Source organism: Fusarium solani (genome assembly GCF_023522795.1).
Source record: "Fusarium solani strain SB1 chromosome Unknown bctg00000001, whole genome shotgun sequence".
NCBI lineage: Eukaryota > Fungi > Ascomycota > Sordariomycetes > Hypocreales > Nectriaceae > Fusarium > Fusarium solani.
In genome coordinates, this window is record NW_027072156.1 from 5324821 (window position 1) to 5347075 (window position 22255).

The window sequence follows — 22255 nt, forward strand, 5'->3', positions numbered from 1 at the left end:
TCCGTGGCTGCCTGATGCCTAACTGCCACTCCTTACAATTGAACCCTGTTCTTGGACATTATGTCCAGTTAAATGTCAGCTTGCAACACTCAAAAAGTGGATTAATACCGTCATCAGTGACCAAGGCGGCCAGAGGGACACAAATAGGTAAGACCCTGCGCAATCTAACAACAATGTCAAGTAGTCTGAGTGTTCACTGGGGACATAGGCATGGTTGGAATATTTAGTGGGATCTTTTGGTCACATGGCATTGGCATCAATGCAAAATAGACAGATGTGGCCTTAAATTTCTCCCAGCCCCTTCGACCCTCCGAGAACAATGCGATGAGAAAGAAACAAACAGTTTATCCTACACTGGAACTCAACAAAGCTAAGGCTTGCTGGCTGAGTTAAATTATCGCTAGTTGAGACGACCCATTCTCAGCAAGTGCTCAACCCTTATAACCCCATCTCCTATCTACATACTCAGCCCGCTTCTTCCTGTTGCCCCCATTTCTTCGCCACGGCCTGATTTAAGAGGGCTCGGAACCCGACCCTTAAGTTGTCACTTGCCACTTCGAAATGAAGCTGACTAAAACTTGTCTGGCTGATCGGTACCATTTAACTATATATTTCCGCGCCTCCTCAGTCTCCTAGTGTGTCACCCTATGATAGAAGTAAAAAGGAAAGGAAACGGAATGAATGGAAAGAAATTATTCTACACTTTCGAATTGAGTAGTTCCTTGACAGCCTCCTGCCCTGCTGCGGCAGCCCGTTGGAGCGGCGTCTGGCCGTCGCTGGCCTGGGCCTTGGTGTCGGCGCCCTTGTCGAGTAGCAGCGCCGCCACCTCCCGCTCCCCGGACTCGGCGGCCAAGTGGAGCGGCGTCCGGCCGCCGTTGTCCTGGGCCTCGATGCGGGCGCCCTTGTCGAGCAGCAGTGCCGCCACCTCCTGGTGCCCGAGCCGGGCGGCGCAGTGGAGCGGCGTCCGGTCGCCGTTGTCCTGGGCCTCGATGCGGGCGCCCTTGTCGAGCAGCAGCGCCGCCACCTCCTGGTGCCCGAACCGGGCGGCGCAGTGGAGCGGCGTCCGGTCGCCGTTGTCCTGGGCCTCGATGCGGGCGCCCTTGTCGAGCAGCAGCGCCGCCACCTCCTGGTGCCCGACCGCGGCGGCGAGGTGGAGCGGCGTCTGGCCGTCGCTGTTCTGGGCCTCGAGGCCGGCGCCCTTGTCGAGCAGCAGCGCCGCCACCTCCTGGTGCCCGAACCGGGCGGCGCAGTGGAGCGGCGTCCAGCCGCCGTTGTTCTGGGCCTCGGTGTCGGCGCCATTGTCGAGTAGCAGTGCCGCCACCTCCTGGTGCCCGTCCGCGGCGGCCCAGTGGAGCGGCGTCCGGTCGCCGTTGTCCTGGGCCTCGATGCGGGCGCCCTTGTCGAGCAGCAGTGCCGCCACCTTCTGGAGCCCGTTCGCGGCGGCGCAGTGGAGCGGCGTCCGGTCGCCGTTATCCTGGGCCTCGATACGGGCGCCCTTGTCGAGCAGCAGTGCCGCCACCTTCTGGTGCCCGAGCCGGGCGGCGAGGTGGAGCGGCGTCCGGTCGCCGTTGTCCTGGGCCTCGGTGTCGGCGCCATTGTCGAGCAGCAGTGCCGCCACCTCCTGGTGCCCGAGCCGGGCGGCCCAGTGGAGCGGCGTCCAGCCGTCGCTGTTCTGGGCCTCGAGGCCGGCGCCCTTGTCGAGCAGCAGCGCCGCCACCTCCCGCTCCCCGGACCGGGCGGCGCAGTGGAGCGGCGTCCGGCCGAACCTGTCCCTGGCGGCGTCGAACCTGTCCTTCTCCTCTTTGGCGGCGTCTATGTCGAGCAGCAGCGCGACCACCTTTTTCCTTCTCGGAACATCTACTTCCGCCATCGCCGCTATGTGCAAAGGAGTCCTGCCATTGTGGTCGCGCAGTCTCATGTTCGAATCCTTCCGGAGGTCCTCGACCAGGTCACTATGCCCCTTGTATGCAGCCCAGAAAAGCGGAGTATTTCCTAAGGCATCCACGAGGTTGACGTCCGTCCCTGCTTCAATCAACGATTGCATCGCAGGACGGTGGCCATGCATTGCTGCGTGATGTATCGGTGCCATTCCATCTATGTCCTGTATGTTGATCGCTGCGCCTTCTCGTAGGAGACTCTGCACGGCCTGGGCGTCACTATGCCGGCAAGCATAGTGTAATGGTGTCCGCCCACGGATGTCTCGTGCGTTGACATTAGCTCGCTTGGCTAGTAGCTTTCGCAAGGCGGCGATGGACGGTTTCGCGGCTGCGTAGTGGAGTGGTGTCCAGTCGAGGATGTCTTTGTCATTCACTCCCACATTGCTTGCTTTCAGCTCTTGTTCGAAGTTGTCGTCGTCGTCGTCGTCGTCGTGAGCCATCCTATGTAGGCCCGTGAACTTGAGCATATCCTCTTCGTCTCCCAGAGGCTTGGAACTTTTCACAAGGGAGCATTCCCAAGAGCGACTCTGCACCTCGTATAAGCCCATAAGGCGGCCCAAGGTGTCCTCAACACCAGCGTTTTGCAGCTCGTTATCAAGTTCCGATTGGAGCTGCTCAAGCTCTTGGATGTCTCTTTCTTCAAACTGCTGGGCTTCCCTTAGCTTGATAGCATCGGCGAGTGCCCTCAAGTACTCCATCAAGAGGGCAATGGCCTTGGTGGTAATGCCAGCCCGTCCTGAGAACATCTTCGCGGTTCGAAAGAGCCACAAGTACGCATCGGCGGCCTCTTTCCAGTGCCCTAGCTCCTCATGTGGCTTCGCATGTTCTCGCGCCCATTCAGTGATGGCATTGGCCCGTGGTAGCTTATTTTCTCTGCTGAGCGGTGGGATGATGCCCAGGTAGACATCTTCCAGGCTGCCAAGTCCAGTGCTTTGGATGTCTTGGGCCAGTTTGGAGAGCCGGGTACTGTGCAGTGCAATCGATTGCCATGTCGGCTGATCACTCACGCCGTCCCTCTGTGCAGGCCGTACATCTGCTTTGTCCTCGATTTGCTTCATCGTCTTCGCCGCAGCCCATATGAAGGCGGAGAACATGTGCTGGGTGAATAATGTTTTCAAGGGGCTGAATGACTCGGCCGCCAAGATCACATTCGCAGTGCTCCCTTCACGGGCCTGACGGTCGGGAGCATCTTCGCCGGAGGATTTTAGAGGGTTCCAGGCCCTATATCTGCCTGTGCGAAGTTTCAAGTTGGATGCGTATCCCACAACTCGATGGGCTTCCACCCCGATTGTACTGCTGTCGTTTGCCGATTCGTGTTCCTCAACTTCAATGACTTGCGCAGCACCATCAGGCATCCACCACCGGAGGTCTTGCCGCAGAGCGGCCGTGTGCGAGCCTAGAAGTCGGAGGCTAGGCTTTGCCGACGTCCCTTTCCGCAACCACGCGTCGTCTTTGGGCCTTTCTTCCTCGTCCTCTCTTTCGGTCTCCCTGGCGCTTCCATCGTTCGGGGACTCTTTCTGCTCTTTTTCCTTTGCCCATTGAACTTTGTTCTCGCACTCGTCGACGGAGTATAGCCATAACGAAAGCGCTGCTTCGATCTCGTCAGAGTAGGCTCTCCATTTTCCGGCATGCCATTTGACATGAAATGCTACCGACTCGCAGCCATGCCCTTCAGAGGACTTGAGAGCCTGAAGGGGCCAAGTGAACACCCGGCCCTCAGACTCAGGGCCAAGGAGGACATCCATCGTCATCTCGATTGCACGGGCCAAGGAAATGGCTTCCGCAGATGCTGGCCCATGCCAGTCGGCGAGCTGACCAAGATCTCTCCTTATCTTCATCACCCTGTCGGCGTTCGACCAGGAATCGAAGCTTCTGCCCTGGATCGCCGAGCGCGTCCGATCCATTGCATCATCTCCATTGTCGCTCACCTGCGGCGGCTTTTTCTTCGATCCCTGGCGCGGTTTCAGTTTCTCAAGTTCTGCCGGATCTTCAACCGCGGCAGTTCTCCAGTCCCAACCGCCGTTGTCCGCCCAAGGTCTGCGGTATATATTCCCATCAACTTTGGAGGGATGCAGCCAAGGAGCTTTCGCCCAGTCTTCAATAGTCATTGCTAACCAATCCATCTCGTGCCCTGGAAGAAGTGGCTGGCACGTTGGATTTTTCGCGAGATTCCGCCGGACAATCGCTCTGAGAATGGCCATGACGATAGTTGCGCCAAGTTGGACGACCGAGGCCGACCAGTGCATGCCGCGCAAGCCGACGAACTGCACGATAAAGCCGCAGAGGCTGACCATTGAGCCGGTGACAGCTATGACTTCTTCGACCTCAGTTTCCAAGAAGCGCTCCAGTCTCGTCTTTTTGGGTTGGGTTCCGTTTTGGGTTGTTCCGTTTTGGGTTGTTCCGTTTTGGGTGGTTCCGTTTTGGGGTGGTTCCATTTTGGGTTCTTCCGATGTTGTTAGCCATAGCTCTTTTAGCTTTGACCACAGCTCTTTTAGCTTTTGTCTTTCTGCTCGTTGAGACGTCGTAACTAGGGCCTGTGCATTGTTCGGGAAAATGGCAAAGGACTCAAAGACCTGGTCGTTGACGGTTCCAGATCTCTGCAGCCAGACAACTCGGGCGCTCATCCCAGATGCCGGACGGTATCTCGTTTCTGACGTGCTGCTCTCGACAACATGGGCACAGATGAGCATGCCAACTACTAAGAGCAGCGTACCAGCTGCGGTGCAGGGAAAGGCGTAGTCGGCGACGGGTTTTCCATCCTTGAGCAACATGAACGTGAGATATTTGGCGGCGATTCCGGAGTAGACGAGGACGCCAACCTGAAGGACAAGACCGCATGCGGCGACCACATATAACTCTCCCCTGCCTACTTGATTGTGAACGTTGAGGGTGAGGTTTGGTGTGTGGACGTTGGTATTGCGAATGACGATGACCGAAGGGCGACTTTCATCAGGGTTTTCGGAATTGGAATCGTCACAAACTTCGTGTGCAGCGGAACGTAGACCTTTCTCTGTGTCATGTTCTTGCTGAACGCGGTTGCCGAAGATGCCGTCTCGGGCGGTAAGCGCCGGCCGGGAGGTTGGATCGAGTTGGTGAACTCCCCGGTCTTTCTTTCCATCGGGACCCTCGGTAGTAAGCTTGCCGGAGATGCGTTCTTGAATGCTGAGCTCTAGCGAGAAGGTAAGATACCGCGATAGGAGAGTAGATGCGCGTACAAACCGTATTCCTCAAGGTACTTGTGATTCGTATTCTCAGGATCCGTCAGTCGCATAACTTGCGTCTCGTGAGCAATCTCTGGACCAGTCCGCGGACCAGCGACCGATTTACTCCCTGTTCCACGCGGCGAACCAGCTTCGGTCGAAGTCGTTGCCGCTGTCGTCTTGTCCCCATTCTCGTCACTGCCCTCAGGCATCAAGACAATGAACTCCCGAATCGGCCCTTCGCCCATGACTCTGACAATCTCCTGACCATTCCAGAGCTCGCACACTTCCTTCGAGGTGGACGACATCAGCTCGGACTCGGCCACGGCACGGGTTTCCCTTGCTCTTCCAATGATGGCCTTGAGCCACGATGGGCCGCCAACTCGGATGGCACCCACAATGGCGGTGATTATGCCCAACGGTGCCATTGCCAGGATGATGTTGTCGGCCCAGCCCGTGGATTGGCTCATGAACTGCATGGTGACCCTTTCTCCGAAGAGCGCCAGCAAGCTGAGTACAATACGAAGTTAGGATGGGGACTGCACTGGACAAACTGGGAGGCACGTACGGGGCTAGGTCGGAGAACAGGTTGTTGGAAAAGTCGTCTCCGGCGTCAGCAGCCACGCAAGTGACGAAGCAGACTCCGACGAGGAGCCGAAGTTGCTCGGCGGCCAACATGTTGGGGCGGGAAGGCTGGAATGATTGGATCAAAACGTCGAGGCTTTCGCCAGTTCCTTTCTCGTTCCTCTTCGACGTTGACAGACCGAGAGAGCCATGGTTGGTCTCAGTGATAGCTAAATATTTTCTGGGCAGCCTTCAGCCGTCTCCAGGGCTGTCCGGTTCGGGGCGTGGAGCCCCACTGTGCCACACCATCGGACCTGCAGCTGAAGTGCACGCCGCTGTGGGAGGACGGAAGTGGTCGAGAAAGCGGGATGGAAGATGACGCTCTGCAGGCCGTGAGAAGGACGACCCCCAACCCCTCTGGTGTGGAAGCTGGCGCTACGCTTCCTAAGTTCAGGGGTTTGCTGCGAGTCGCTCACTGCCATCACAAGCGCTGACGGCTTGCGGGGTCAAGTCAGACATGGCGTCTTTCTAGTGCTGTCCCACCGAGCATCCAACCGATACAATGCAGGAAAGCTTGCACGAATTGCGAGAAAGAATTGAGTTGCCGAGAGAGCAGATGGATGGCGGATGCAGAGTCAACGCACCGACGTCGCGGAACTCGCAGATTCGGGATGCGCGACGGCGGGGCCCCATCTGCGGTAGACAATCGAATGCAAACAGAGGTTGTGGCGTGGCCATGCTTGAGCAGCTGAAGGTACGTACGAGTACTTCGGTCCTCCAGAACGAGACAAGACGGCTGGGAACCGTCAATCATATCTCGAAGCACGCGTCCAAGTAAAGACGCGTGAGCTCCGGAACGGCTGTGGGAAGGCCCACATTTCAAAGCCTGGATGTTGGCGCGATAGGGGCCGGGCCGCTTCGTGCCGAATTTAGTCTGCGTTTTCTGCGTTGTATCGAAGTCATCCAAATACGTCTCGACGATGACCCTACGCCAGCAGAGATGTCTGAACTGCGAGAAGATATTCAACCCAGGGCTTATATTGTAGATGACGCACCATAGCTGGCACTAAGGTACTGTCGTGCTCTTGACCGCTGTAATGAGTGAGGACCTGCTATCGCCATATGTGATTGAGCTTGTTCTGGGTAACCTTCTACTTCGACGTAGGGACACGGCGAAGCCCCGACTGCGTAACCTCGGCGCGGCCTAGTCTCCAACGTACTCCTTTGCAGTTTCCCTTCCGATGGCCTGTCCCAATCGCACAGCTCCAAGGCGGACGTCGGATCGGGACAGGGCACACGAAAGTGCGCACAGGGACTTCTTTGGAACTCGCAGGAGAGCCACTTCTGGATGCCCAAGGAAAGCACCTGCATCCGGCCGAAGTAGCGTGGCTCACCTGGAGAACCTTCGTCAGGTAGCTCGACACAGCACATCTACCCAAGACTATACCGTCTCTCGCACACCCGTTTCTGTGTGGCTATATGGCGCACTGGAAGAATCCAACGGAGTGAGCCTGGGTCAAGGTTAGCGTAAATCATTCTGCCAGAACGATTGCACTTACGCCGGACTACGGTGTGGACGGGGGAGGAGACCGGGCTCACCTATGGGAAAGGCAAGCGCTGGTACTAAGGGACGAAGAGGAAACTGAAAACACATAGAGGCTACTTCTCCGCAATTCAAAACTCAGCGCTTTTAGAAGCATACAGGTATCATATCAGACCATTTTAAGAAGACACAGCCATTCTTGATCAACCATGAAGTTCAAGATGTTAATGCTCAGCGGAGGCCAGACGTTACGGGCAAATTTCGGCGCAAACACAGTAAGACGGTTCCTAATCGAATCTCCTGAGGCACCGCTCATGATACTAGGTAGGTGCATATGTCAGTAGCAAAATGGGCATAACATTAAGGGAAACTAATCGACTTGAATTAAGAATGAAAATACTACGTCACCCCATGCACATTGGAGCGGCGATGGGGTGCATGGGATAGCCTCAGCCGAAGGCTGTGTGTCCGCGGGCCGGGAAGCTATTACTACTACTGCATGTCAGACTATTGGCTCCACAGGGATCATTGTTGGCACCAGTCAATTGATGAGAATTATCTAAGGACCAAGAACTCAATGACTGGTTTCAGTGAGTCGCGTTGCTCTTTATACACAAATGAAAACATTGCCTGTTTAGGCAGTAGCAGTTGCCTGCAGGCAGCCGCTGTAGTGGGGTACGGCTGATATGCGACACTGCATTATCTACGTACTGGTCCATTGCCATGGCCATTCTTGGTATTATGTGACATGTACGGATTCCGTGCGAGCACCTGCCGTTTCCTAAGCTCCTGATCCCTCATCTTCATCTTCATGCCATCCGGGAGAGACTCATAGACCAGGTGATTCCGATTAAATGGCGCATCCAACATCAGACCATCGAGCGTTCTCACTCGAGAGACAGCCACGTAGCTTAAACCAGTCTGAAAGTCCCGACAGGAGAGATCGGTAACGATCATATCTTCTGTGATGCTTTGTGACTTGTGAACGGTAATAGCGTAGTATACGATCAGGGGGACCTGGGTGCGAGTGCAGAGGGTAGCTCCGATGAGGAAGTCCCTCTCTACGGGGAGAATCGGCACAATCCTCCTGCCATCAGGGGCGGTCAGGAACACCGGTCCGTTGTACTTGTCAAACTCCATCATGATAACCCAGGGAGGGTCTTGGATGGGGTCAGCCCCCGGTGCCCAGCCGATGTCGTAAACAGTACCGCGAGCGCCATTGCAGAGGCCAACGAGCTGCCACAGTCTCCCCTGCACGGCGTCGTGAACGATGGTCGCGCTGGATAGCGGCCTGCTTGGCCCTCGCCACGGCCTTGGAGGGTTCATCTTGTGAGTCCTTCCCGCCCTTGTGGAACCTAGCAGCCAAGTAAGAGTAACCCAAACCAGTTGTGCTGCTTCGGATAGTAGATGGGTCAGAATGTGAGGCTATTGGATGGGCCGTTGGCTGCACGGGAGGTGAGGGAGCTAGAGCACGGAAACGTCGCGTGCTTTGTTGGGTTGGTGGAATTGGCGTCCCCAGCACTACGTGCGGCTGGCTAAGTGACTCTCTGAATAGCCTCCTAGCTGCATGACGTTGCCGTAGTTTCTCTGGCGACGTAGGCTGGGTTCCGGATCTCTCGTTAGGAGGCGGTAAGCCAGCATCCCCGTCGGTTCTTGTTGAAATGAGAAGATGCTAATTGCTTGATTCATCTCTCAAAGTGAAGTAGGGGAACCACTATTTATGTACAGGCATGATTTCTTGTAGAATGTTCCTCCTTCTTCCACACCTTGCCACCGACTTGGTCGCCTCACACTTGTGATCTCCAACACTCCCACTCGAGCAAGGCGGTGGGTTCTTAGACTATCTAAGATCTCAGCAGTCTCATTAAAACCTTAAAACACCTTCGTGGGTGAAAGAGGAAAGAGTACTGTTGGACCCGTCAAGGCTCGACACAGTCCTGGGCGCGTGGGGAATATTGTCTTAGATATGACAAGGCTCCCACTGCAGCCCACCTCCGTATCAAGGCAGCTTTTAGAGGGGCTGGCATTATTCCTCTTGATCCGGAAAGTGTGATTTCGAAGCTTGATGTGCAGCTACGGACGCCGACGCCGGCTGAGGAAGAGGCCGGGCTCTCTACTACTTGGGTTTCAAAGACGCCAAAGACGGTCCTTGAGGCCGAATCTCAATCTGAATACCTCGATAGACGAATCAGAAGGCATCATAGTAGCTCGCCAGAGTCAATACTGGAAGCATTAAAGTCGCTTTCCAAGGGAACAAAGGCAACTATGCATGAGCTTGCCTTGTTGAGGGCCGAGGTCCGCGATCTTCAGCAGGCAAATGAGACACTAAGCCGGCGGCGGAGGGCAAAACGGAGGCGACTACAGAAAGGAGGAGTGATGACAGTGGGGGAAGCAAGGGAAGCAATTGATCAGATGAATGTGGATGGGCAGGTAGAGGGGGAATCGTCGAGACGTGGTGGTCAAGGAGGGTCGGGGCGACCGAGGGAAAGGCGCTGTGGAGGATGCGGCAAGACGGGGCATAATGCAAGAACATGTCAGATAGTTGTGGCAATGTCTGAAGAAGAGTATAGCGACTAGTTTTAATTGATTAGATGATTTGTTGTGTTTTTATAGAATTTTCAATTGAGAAGGGTGAGGATTTTTGATCCACTCACTTGTTTGATCCACTCACTTATCATGTACGTTATTCTATTTCGAGTAGTTAATAGTTATGGCGAATAATTTAATGCGATTTAATGCTACTCCCTGAGGAATATGTAGATTGAATAGAAAAGGTAAAGGAACATATATATGAAACAGCAATGTTGTTAAAAGCGGGGTTTGAGTAGCAAGCGCCTGTGCGCTGCGTCTAAAAGCGCGAATGGTGAGAGGTGGATTATACGTAGATCACTCGCAGACGCTACTACCCCCTTGATCCAATCTACCAATCCCTGTAACCGCAACACAGGCGGCTTCTTAAGCGCTTGGCTTGTTTCGAAAAGGCATTGGCGGAGTAAGGGGGCTGGTCTCTTGTAAAACAAATAAATAAATAAACCTACTGGGCTTACTCACTGCATAGCTACTAGTAGCCTATTGGGCTTACTTACCGCATAGCTACTAGTAGCCTACTGGGCTTACTTACCGCATAGCTACTAGTAGCCTATTGGGCTTACTTACCGCATAGCTACTAGTAGCCTACTGGGCTTACTTATTGCATAGCTACTAGTAGCCTATTGGGCTTACTTACCGCATAGCTACTAGTAGCCTACTGGGCTTACTTATTGCATAGCTACTAGTAGCCTACTGGGCTGGGCTTACTTACCGCATAGCTACTAGTATGTTACGAGTAGGAAGATCAACCAGGATACGAACGGAAAACGTCGGAGCTCGGAATGGAACAAACAGGCCCCGGTGGAAGTGGTGTGTGGTCGAACTGGTCGAACGGGAACGAGTTCGACCACGTTCGACCAAAAGTGAAACCTTAACCTTAAATGGTCGAACAGGTCGAACAAGAGCGCGTTCGACCACGATCGACCAAGTAAATCAGAATAAGTATATATAGTCTCGCTCATTCCCACTTTCCTATGTCTGGATAGCTCTCCAGCTTTCAATACAACTTGATTACTCAAGAATACTTCTTGATATTATCAGACGTGATTTGCCACCCTACGCTCAGTACGTTACGCCCCGTTGCAACTGCCAACATAAACCAAATCAGGTTACGGTTTACTACGTTGGGAACCTTGACCGTCACATAGTAGCCTACTGGGCTGGGCTTACTTACCGCATAGCTACTAGTAGCCTACTGGGCCGCCCTAGGTGGCAGCTATGCAGCGTTTAACTATAAGTACAAGTGTCCCTGCCCGCGTGTCCAGGGATGACCTCCCCCTCTAGATGCCGCCCTAATAGTACCAGGCCCTCTCTGTCGCGGATGGTAACATCTATACTAATCGTCTTTCTAGCTATTCTGTATCTGTTCGTACCCCGAGCTTGTATACAGTATTGAGCACTTGCACCTACCGCTCCAAATCAACATGCTCTTTGTAAAGTCTAGGGTGGGGTCATCTGGGTACATGGCTCTTCCTCATAAGCAGATGTTTTGTCAGAATTAGGCCTTCTTTTGGGCGCGTAAGCAATTTATGGCTGAGCAAATGTGGTACTCTGAAGTACCGTTGCTGCCTGGAAGTCTGGGGCGCGAATCCGGGGAAGTGGAGACAGGTTGGCTGTGTGAGTCATATGTACTGTCACTAATACGTCATCCAGCAAGTACATCGATATGCACGATGTCAGTCATAGACAAGCGTGTACACAGTGTTCATGTGTACATATGCTTGACATGTGGAGCCATCTTCTATTTACAAGGGTTATTGTAGGAGAGGAAGCTGCAAATGCTCAATACTGTAGTTCTCTGCCATAGGTTGGTTTGTTTGTTTTATTTACAGTGGGGTTTGAGTTTAGCGTTAGCAAGTTGATCTTGGACTTTCCTATTAGACCTGTGGGCTCGGCGAGGTGGGCGAATAAATGGATAGCATTGCCGCAAGGATAAACTGAAAGCGACAAATATCGATTCTATAATGACAGACTCCAAGCTAGAGTCCAGGTCTTCGCGACACTCTGCAAGGCAATTGACGAGGCCACCAAACAATTCACCACCGGACCGGCGTACCATGCCGCAAAGGAATTCTCTGAGACCTTCCTCGAACACTGGAACAATACATTGAATGGCGAGCCGAGCGCAACCGTCGCCGAAGCCCAGACTCGTCTTAAGTCCAACACCTACGCCGACTTCCTCAGACGCCCAGCGCATGGGGCCCAGCGAGACCCCGAAAATACCCAACCGCGCACGCGACAACCAAAACAAAAACAGCAGTGTGCCCCTGAAGTGCCAACTGACGATATCCGCGTTTTCATTCCTCTAGACCCGGACTCCCCTGCCTGGGGAAACGAACCATTTGCGATCCGTACCTTTGTCGCGGAACACTGCAACCTCACGATCGGAAAAATTCCGCAGGCGACTAGGACCAAGACCGGCTGGGCGGTACGGCCCGTCGACGTCACCACCCGGGACCATATCCTTACAAAAGCCAGCACAATTGGAGCGAACCTCGGTGCCGACAAAGTCGAACCGATGGTCAAGTGGCACACCTATGTCGTGCAGGACTGCCCCACCGGCTTCCAATCCCTAGGAGGCGAGAGGGTAGACCTAATCGAGAGAATCCAAGAAGAGGTACAAGCCCAGACTGGACTTAAGCCAGTAAAATGCCACCCGACGAAGAAGTCCCTAACCGCCACTGGACTCGCCAACGTTGTCATCGCGTTCGACCAGAAACCGAAAAGCCGCTTTTGCCTCTTTGGCACTAGCAAGCTCGCGCGACCAATCACTAAAGTGAGCAAACCGAAACAATGCGCCAATTGCTGGGACTTCCACACTCAACTGAACTGCACGAGAATCACCAAGTGCCGGATCTGTGGACGAAACGGACACGACGCTGAAACATGCCCCAACCCCGAGCGGATCCAGTGCGCCAATTGCGCTGCACCACACGCCGCCGACTACAATAAGTGCCCAGGGAGACCTAGGAGAACGCCCCAAGGCACTACTCGACGACTGACGAAGAGAGAAGACGCTGGTCCGCCGGGCCGGCGCGAAGCAGTACCGACAAGCCAACCCTCCGGAGCCACTATTGATTCCGAGCCGTGACCTAAGGTCATCCTCTCCATGCGTGAAGCCCTCCAATCCGGTCACGACAAGGGTATCAGGCCAATCAGAGTTCTCGGTAAAAGCGATACCTCACTCTCGCCTATCTTTCGCCCAAGGTTTAAGTAGACGTATGGTAAGACCTTAACAGTCACGCTCCCTGAGGTCCCCTATAAAGGGCGCTAGCTGTTAAAGGCATAACACTGGGGCTGGGTACGCCTTGGAGGGCTTCACGCACTCAGGAGATAGGTAGTGATGAAGGCACCGATTGGGAAGTCATCATTTAATTGAGAATGGTTTGTATGAGGATTTAGGTGGTGATAATTAATGACGCATCGCGTGGTTCCCTTCATGTACCTCCTCGTTGACAGGGGTGGTGTGGGGCGGGGTACTTGCCGGAGCTCCTCGACAATTGAAGGGATAAGTGTCTGAATTGACGACGGCGGTTCCTGTATACCGAAACTGTCGCGACGGAATTTGTGAGGGGTTCACCTTATGTTCCTGTGATTTGGCCATCATCCGATTTCAAGGCCTCGTTCTTCTACAAGGCAACTGTGATATAAGAAGTTCGTCATAGAAGCATAAAGGCCAGTTCTTGAGCGGGGTTGGATTGAACCTTGTTTGGGAACTTGGCCAGATACCGTAAAATCTCAACTAACTCGGACACCTTAGCGTACCCACTTAGGCAGCTTTCTCAGGAATCTAACCAGTAAGGTCTCATTATGTGCGCCATTTCAGCCCTTGCCGTGGAAAAGCGGGTACGCTAAGGTGTCCGAGTTAGTTGAGATTTTACGGTATTCTGAAGCTAGGGAAGCCCCATTACAACATTGTTACTCACAACTCGATAGAAAGTGCTGTTACCGACACTTAACCCTGAAGTGACGTCTCACCATTATTGTACTCGCTACGTACCGTGATGGACGGTATTTCCTAACTATTAATAAATCTGTCGGGGTCGGTTCAAGCCAGCAGTAGATTAGAGCAACTTACTGAGCAACGGGTCCAGACCTTGACTCGACATCTCACCTTTTTACGTCAACGACTTTAAATTCCAGGTCTTTCTTCTTTCGTGCTGAAAATTTTTAACGACGCTGATCGTTGGGTTCGATTGAAACGGTCTGAAAGACTTTGTCGTCTTTCTTCTCGATTGCAGAATCGAGACATTTCTCCTAGCGATCTGTTTCGTCGGAGAGCGTCGTAGCAATGAACTCCCCACAGACCATTTCGCAGATCGTAAAGTACCATTCTATTGCCACGATCCTCCACGAGATGCAATCTGATTGGTATTATAGGGCACGTGAGGCTGAAGAATTCACTGACTTTGTCCTCGTCTGTAATGGACAGAGAATACCGGTTCATAGAATTATCGTCTGCAGCCAGTCCCCAGTCTTACGTGCCGCTTGTACTGGGCCATACAAGGTAGGCCCCATCTCCTGGTTGCACTGCCTTCTTCATTCACACCTTCTAGGAAGCGTCCGGAGAGTATTTCATGGATGATCATCCTCTTTCAATGGTGCGACGAATGGTCGATTACCTATACACCGGTAACTACGCCGAAGAAATCATCGAAACAGGTATAGAGGATCAAGCCGGTGTTATCTCCCCTCTTCGAGTCCACGCAATGATGTTCGCCATGGGAGATAAATATCTCATGGAAGGGCTTCAATGCTTATCGGTAGCTAATTACGCAAATGCATTGAGTCGAAATCCGAACATCTGCAACTTTATCCGCTCTCTACCGGATGTCTATACTTTGACTCCGGACTCCTCGAGAGGGCTCCGCGACAAGGCCCTCGAGTTCGCCAGAGAAAAGCTTCCAGCGTCTCTGGCTTCAATAGAGCCCAAGGATACTTACGACAATATAGCCTCTGATGTCCCTGAGTTCATTAAGGACCTTCTAGATTCGTTTTTACAAGAGCCTTTGGTGGGGAGCTGTTTGGGCTGTGGACGTGGCAAGCTGGTACCTGTGGAGGCAAAACAATGCAAATGCAAGACGTGCGGGAAGGGCGGTGCGATTCCTATCACGGACCCGCGATGGAAGAGTTGGTGATTATACGGTATACAATCTTAGTACCCATTATATTTCTAAACCTTTGACACCCAAAGGAGGTGTGATGTTCCCATGATTGTGGCATCTCACTCTACGGTCGGAGAGCGACTGGTCATGCTCGTAACTATAGAGAGAAGTTCAACGTGGGCGACTGTAGGTTCCGCTTGATGGCTGTGATAAGGGACCATTGTCAAAGAGGTCTCCTGGTCTATGGTTGTTACTGTGTACCTAGGAGGCCTCGGTTTTCTCCATCTTATGTGAAGACGTGGGCTCATGGAGCTCGCTTTATTATAGAGCTATCAGGAATATACTAAGTCAGGCTCGTATTGCCCATAGCCTTTAGCGTGGATGTCGAGACGTGATAATGTTGATATTAGCGTTTCGCGATCATCACCCTTAGGCGGGAGACACTAGTTCCACGGCAACCGATCAGTAAAGTAGCAAATCAACACAAAATACTATTACCATGCATGACATTGGCTCTCGAAGCAGGCCTATATTCATTTTATAAAGGTGTTTAACTTCTACCCTGGGGCACTTGTGATATCATCAAGCCCAGCTTGCACAATACCCAACCCGACGCGCGCATCTCATGTCACCATAGCAATGATATCGAGTGGCCGATTGCGAAACAGCTCAGGCCAAAGAGTATGTTGTGACAATTGCGTCGTCTCGCTCTGTTCAGGGACCTCGACGTGGTCGGTTTGAGTGCTTTCGAATGGTCTTTTCATAATGATGCGTATTTTTTTTTTTCCTTTTTTTCTTCCCTGAGGGCGAAGTTCATGAGTGAAAACAATGATGATAATGGAACTTCCAAAGTCACCAAACTCCATAGAGTTGCAATCAATCCACATAGGGGGACGCGTTAGACTTGTTTCAGCACTGTAAACTCAAATTAATCAATGAGTAACAGGGACTTCAGTTACCATGCCCAAGTTGTCAAGATGCATGTAGGGTGCGTGGTGCGGTGCAAGGGGCCCAGCCAATCAAGGAGCCAGAATCCCACGTTGACAAGAAAGTTTGATCAGGGAGTCATATTGAGAGGCAACTTTCTGGTGAAAGTGGACTGGGGAATTACAAGGGTCATGGGCCAATGGCGACGCGTGCAAACCACTTTCAGTGAAAGTGGGAGAGACAATAGGGATGTAGGCAGGAGTTAAAGGGCCCAGCACTGAAACACTGTCCCTGAGAACATCCAGATTCAGTTCCCTTGACTGATGCCGTTTCTGGGAACAGAACTGGCCACATGCCTGTCAATATACCTCGTCCTCAGGATTCTCAATTGACCCAAAAGTGTCGTCGGGGTCCAGAACAACGAGAGGGAAGTCAAATCGCCTTCCTGAAGGGCCATCTGCGTCATCCATCCTTTGCTCCTCCTCGTCTGAGAAGTCATCAGCCTCTCCATCGTCAACCTCATCTTCGTCAAGCCTTCCCCAGGCCCCAGACTTGAGCAATCCCATCCGCGGCAATCCTCTGCCATCACGTCTCATACCACCCACTGGAGCAGCATGACTGCCTTCAAGGCCCAGCAAGTCGTCCCAACGTCCTGCTACACCAGGCGCTGCTGCCTCATCGCGCCAGGAGCTGAAGAACGGCAGGGCCATCGCCGCATACGTCTCGGCTGTGATGGGTGTGCTGGGCGGTTGCAGGCCAGTCACGTTCTGAAAGGTCTGCGAGTCAATCAGGTGCAAGTGGATGACCTTGGAGTTTGCCATGTCCCAGGTGCGAGTGTCACTAGTGTCCGGCTCGATGTGCTGGATAATGGAGCCGCCAGCCGCGAGGTTTAACTCGCCGACTCGGTCCCTATCAACGACGGTGAGGAGATACGGATTACGCACGTCGGATATGGGTTCGTCTTGTGATCAAACTCAGCACGGGTTAATAAGAGGAGGGAACTTTAATCAAGAAGGCGGTAGGATAATGAACAGAGTGGAACAGGAGAAAACATATCCCATCCTGGTGAAACGTACCGTCTTCAAGTACCCTGCCATCTAAGCTGATTACTTGGTCTTTAACTGGGATTCCAAGGACTGAAAGGACGTATTGTTTCAGAATGCCAATGCAGCTGCACTCTGTCTGTGCTTTGTATAGCTGGCCGTGGTAAGCGAAGCTTGGAAAGAGAGTTCCTCCGCCTCTCAGTCGTAGAACGAGGTGCAGCGTAGATTCCTGACTCGAAGTTAGCACTTGATTTGAGACTAGAGCGCGGCAGCCAGTGAAGACCTTCTGGATGTTGTACTGCGAGATGGCAACATCTGTGGTAGCTGTTAGTAGTAGTACCTCGACTCATTTCGCCAGTTCGGTGGGCAACTTCCCCTCTTCCAACTGTCGTCCTGCAAAGATGAGGCGTTGTTGGTCTAGGGGAATGCCTTCTTTAGTCTGAATTTTGTGCTTGATCTCAAAAATTGTCATGCCAGCGTCGATATCTGTTAGAGTGATCGTTTTCCCTGTCAGCGTCTTGACAAACAAGGTCATCCCGTTAATAACAGTCGCCTCCAAGTCAAGGACGTGCTGGGATGTGATGGACGTGGGACTCTCTGCGACCAAGTCTCCAATTGTTTTGAAGCGAGCAGGAATCTTGGTTGCAAAGTCCTTGAAATAGATGGCCTCACCGACTTGGATCCCCAGCTCTTCGGGTGTCTGGAGGAGGTTGAGTTCCCGGGTCGCACTGAAATCACGACCTGTATTTGAGATGAAGCAGTTTGACTCCTTCGCAGGTTTGGCAACGTCTTTGCTAGTGCACGCAAAAAGATGAGCAATTTCAAGCTGGGGTATGATCTGGAGCTGGACTCCTCCGACGGCATCTTGGCCTGTAACTTGCCATTCAATAGACCGTCCAGCTGATGACGCTTGCAGGCTTGTACTTGGCCCTCTGCCCAGGGAGCGCTCTGCCTCACTCGGAATCACATTGCCCTTGCGTCGCGGCGGTGCGGTTGGGGTGGCTACAAACTGGCGGACAACTCCGGGCCGGGTAGCAATTCCATCGAGCCACTTCTGCTCCGGAAGAACGAGATAGTCCTGCTGTGGTGTGAGTTTGTTCATGTATCGTATCAGCGAGCCCATGTCTCCTGAGGGGGACTCTCCGGATATGGCGTTGACACCGCCCACAAAGGGTCGAACGATATATTTCATGTATCGGCTGCACTGAAATCTGATCCACATGGCTTCCTTTTCTGCAAGGAGCATTAGCTTAGACAATGTTATGGGCTTGAGGATCACGGCCAGATCACCTACGGTAGATTGGGAGGAACACACCACCCTTGGCCACGATGGACAAGGGAAGTTTATGACTAAAGGGCCGGACGTCAAATAGAGGGAACCGTCCTAATCCTGGAGGGAGATGGTAAGATGCTCCATCTTCTGGAACTCTTACCGTTCTGTGAAACGAAATGCGCACCCCTGCCCTGCCCTGTCGGCCAACCACGATACTGCTCGACGGGCCGTTGGAGTAAGGCTGCCGCACACCGTCAACTACCGGTGCGTCAATCCTAGCATCGATCGGATCCGTAAATGCAGAGCTTAGAAAAGCCGCAATAGTTTGGCGGCGGTTGATCTTGAGTCCTCGCGCTGAGTCGTAGCAGGGCCGCCCATCGGTGACGTGTATAGGGGTGGTGGATGAATCAACCCAGGTGTTACAAACCGCTTTGCCAAACATTTTGAATTTGTTGAACCCGAGATCCTCGAGGGTTGTGTCTGATGAAAGGGCAAGGATAGTGGAATGTTGGCCTGATTCTGATAAAGGGACAAGACGGCCGGTTCTCACCCAGGGGCCGCTTATTCTAACTCTTATCGTTTCTGAACTTGTCTGACCTCCAGAATGCCCACCTGATGGATTGAGGAGTAGGCTCGCTGGAGAGACTTGCGCCGCTTCGCCTTGTTTGTCTCTTAAAGTCACAGAGGGACTCGGTACAGTTGATGGAGGTGTAGCAGTGACGGCCCGTCTTGGTTCCACAGCTGATCGCCCCAGATTCGTATCGCTTGGGTGCAAGCCGCTGTGCTCTAAAAGCGTCGATGCATACAAAGTGGAAATGGCAGTATTGATCGTGCTTGGAGGTGTTGCCACTCCTTCCAGTTAGTCGCACATGGAGCTGTACTTGTGGAGCGCCCACCTTGAAGTTCCAAACTTGTAGAAACAAGTTCTCTGATTGCTGCCTCTATCAGGAGGTAGTTCTGGCTCTCTCTACTCTCGAAGCGGCACATGCTGCGATGATGCGCATGCAAGGGGTACACCCTTTCATTTGGAAGACCGAGAATAGCCGAGTACTCGGATACGACCTGGAAGACAAGTGAGTGGAAGGTATCGCTTCTAGAAGATGGTCATACAAGAGTGTTCAAGGGTGGCTCGACCAGCTGCTCGGTAAAGGTCATGATTCTCAGCCCGGTGCTTCTGGGGAGGAACTGGCGTGAGATCTCGGTTAGCATGGCCGAATTGGAATCTAGATTTCGAAGCAGGGCCTTCTTTATCTTGTTGCCGAATGTGACGTGGTTGATGACATTTGCAAGAATCAGGGACCAGGCGGCAAGATCTGATCCGCGATGGGGGGTGCCCATAAAGATGATGCCCTTGGTAGAATCTAGGATGCTGCCGTAGTCATGTGTGGTCTCGTGTGCCATAACGAGCGCCTGATGTTGCGTTTAATAGCGATTCATGGAGTCTTGGGAGCTTTAGCAAACCTTTTTGACAAGGATGCCTCCGAGGCTGTGCGCGATAAAAATCATCGGTCGGTTTCTTGACTAGGCAAAGATTAGAAGCGGTGTAATAATGTCGATGAGCTGAGCATACCTCAGGGCTGCTGCGAACGACGCGCAGACGGTTGAGAAGATCAATCGAAAAGTTCTCAACGCCGGCGATGGATCGAGAGAAGGCGAGGCCCGAATCATATCCGAACGTCATGATACGGCAGTTGGGAAGAGACTCTGGGAGGAAATCCTCCAGCCAGAAAGAACCAGACTTGACTTCAGTCCATGTCTTTCTTGCTGATCCCCTTAGTCCGTGGACAGCGACGATACTAGGCGTACTTTAGCCACTGGCCGGCTGTGGGATAAAGAATGCTGGGCTCTGCATACTCGGCACTTATCATGGATGGGTTGACGCAAAGTTCTCTCGTGGGATAAAGAACGAAGAGACCATGTTTTTCCTGCTCGAACTGATGCGGTATGGCGGGCTGACGAGAGGCCACCTGGGAGTCGCCTGGAAGGTTGCACCCAGTTGGCCGAGAGCTTGGGGCTGACACTAGTGACGGCCGGTGGTCTCTTGGAGTGTCTCTCTGAGTTCCTTCAGTCAAGATGCTCGATGGGTCGGTTCCAAAGGCAGACTGATCAACCCTCCCAGCAGCTGCTTGTGCGTCTCGTTTGGACTTTCTGGAGCGCAGATCGCGCACCCAGGAAGGCATCTTGGTTGGTCTGGCGGGATACTAGGGCATTTACGAAACAAGATACGCTTGACGACTTCCAACGGAGTTGAAAGGTGGCATGCATACGTGTTGGGCAGTGTTGACTGAGTGCGGGGTTTTATTGTCGAGGCAGACTCAGCACATCCACATTCCGCCCGAGGTTAGGCAAGGCGGAACGGCGGCACAGCCTGATTTGTTAGTCAATCAACTCAGAGGCTTCGGAGAGGTCTGAAGACTCACCGAAGACGAAAGCTAGAAGTGGTCTTCGTTGGGAATTATTGCTCTCATCGCTCGAGGGCCCTTGAGCCAGCCTCCAAAGCTTTCAGACCATGGCTTCGACACGGAACGGGAGAATCTGGGACCCCGATGGGACGATCTACATTATCTCCTCTCGGGGAAAGAGGAAACTTCGTCGATCTATTGCCGTTTTTGGTTTTGATGGACAACCCTTGTCGAAGCTCCCCTCCCCACATCGACAGCTTGTTTGACCGGCCGCAGCCACAACAGCCACGTCGTAGGGGTCGAGTCTTACAAGCAGGGCGGACATGAGAAATCGTGGGAGGGCAGTGAGGGGAGGAACTGTTGTCGGATACGAGGGTGGTTAAGTCAAGATGAATGATGATTTCAAGATAGAGAAGCACAGATTATTGATTGATTCATCTCTGTCCCCTCGTCTTCTTCCTTCCTCGGCCTCATTATATTTGACGAGGAGAGGCTACGATACTAGACCTGCCGAACCTGCAACAGATCGTAACACCTCTCTGACTCTTGTGGTGCACTCGTGTGACAATCCGGGTAGAGGCATATGCAACAACTGTCGACTCAGCAGCAAGTGCGACCGGATTGGGAGTCATTGGCCGTGGTATCTTGCCTCTGATGTGACACGGAAGGTTGCAGCAGTGAGTAGCTGAAAGTGTGTCGCTTGCCCGCATACCCTATCAGCATCACATCGTAGTAGGGTAGTCCAGACCGCTCCGCGCAAATCGCATTGAAGCTGACAAGATTATCTGCGTTATCTATTCGCGCTTTTGCTGCTGCATTGCAGGTGGGTGTAACCGAGCATTGACCTATTGCTGCCTGATGCCCAAACCTGCAGTAACACCAAAACAGTCATACACTTTGCCGTCCAAACTGCATGTTGCCTCGGTTAAGCTGAGGTGGCTTACTAGGGGTTGCGGGATCGGCTGTGCTTCGTTTGAGGGAGGCCCGAGCGGTGGTCCGTGATTAACCGACCCTCGTTGTGTTGTTCAAGACATGCATGCTAGTGAGGCTGGACCGCCGAAATGGACAGGTGGGTTTCTGGTCAAAACAGCGCGTCCGCGATTACCAAAGTAATTGATATTGTGGAGTTTAAAAAGAGTGATAGCTCAATAGCAGACAGAAGACCCTAAGGATTATAATAGGGGCTCATAGGAGTTTAATCGTAGGTTTCTTAAGGACACCTTTCTCCCTTCTGTGTTTGTATGGATGCCGTTTCGTATAAATTGAATGAGGTATACTTGGGTAATTCTTGTCGGCTAATGTTGGACAATAGGTTCCGCGGGGATCAGTGATGACGCTAGTCAATCGATGAGAATTTCTAAAGAGTAAAAGAGATCAATCAGTCGTGTGTTCGGGCATATTTGTTTAAGTCTATGTCGTTAGAAACGGAGTCCCTGATTCAATAAGTCGAACCCGAAGCCGGGTGCATGACCCCAAAGTACCGGCGGCGTTTCATATCCAGACGCACGAACCTAGTGGTGGGGTAGCTTATCAGTGCTAACCAATTTAAGGAATCGTCACGCTCTCTCAAAATCGTACTAATCCAAAAGAGGAAATCGTCACGGTCGAGCGATGACGGCATTGTCTATTGAGGTTTAACAAGCAGCTACAACAAAAACGACTATTCCAATCC

The 22255-nt window shown here is 52.7% G+C and overlaps 4 protein-coding genes across 4 annotated transcripts; 2 read left to right on the top strand and 2 right to left on the bottom strand.

Annotated features, from left to right (window-relative positions):
- Nucleotides 1-697: 697 nt before the first annotated feature.
- MRS44_003798 (uncharacterized protein) lies at nucleotides 698-8570 on the bottom strand (the record flags this gene model as incomplete). Its single annotated transcript, XM_065623361.1, has 9 exons — nucleotides 698-5106; nucleotides 5157-5647; nucleotides 5706-5942; nucleotides 6346-6687; nucleotides 6922-7045; nucleotides 7096-7132; nucleotides 7190-7212; nucleotides 7261-7300; nucleotides 7956-8570. 9 exons carry the CDS (start codon nucleotides 8568-8570, stop codon nucleotides 698-700), a joined length of 6318 nt encoding a protein of 2105 aa, XP_065479433.1.
- A 2929-nt stretch (nucleotides 8571-11499) lies between these two features.
- Nucleotides 11500-12924, top strand: MRS44_003799 (uncharacterized protein; the record flags this gene model as incomplete). Its single annotated transcript, XM_065623362.1, has 3 exons — nucleotides 11500-11508; nucleotides 11628-11640; nucleotides 11813-12924. The coding sequence occupies 3 exons, from the start codon at nucleotides 11500-11502 to the stop codon at nucleotides 12922-12924; spliced, it is 1134 nt and encodes a 377-aa protein (XP_065479434.1).
- Nucleotides 12925-14124: 1200 nt separating this feature from the next.
- Nucleotides 14125-14971, top strand: MRS44_003800 (uncharacterized protein; the record flags this gene model as incomplete). Its single annotated transcript, XM_065623363.1, has 2 exons — nucleotides 14125-14340; nucleotides 14390-14971. 2 exons carry the CDS (start codon nucleotides 14125-14127, stop codon nucleotides 14969-14971), a joined length of 798 nt encoding a protein of 265 aa, XP_065479435.1.
- Nucleotides 14972-16224: 1253 nt separating this feature from the next.
- On the bottom strand, nucleotides 16225-20361 carry MRS44_003801 (uncharacterized protein; the record flags this gene model as incomplete). Its single annotated transcript, XM_065623364.1, has 10 exons — nucleotides 16225-16826; nucleotides 16942-17137; nucleotides 17208-17223; nucleotides 17295-18141; nucleotides 18203-18747; nucleotides 18794-19122; nucleotides 19292-19591; nucleotides 19643-19702; nucleotides 19752-19977; nucleotides 20036-20361. 10 exons carry the CDS (start codon nucleotides 20359-20361, stop codon nucleotides 16225-16227), a joined length of 3447 nt encoding a protein of 1148 aa, XP_065479436.1.
- Nucleotides 20362-22255: the final 1894 nt, after the last annotated feature.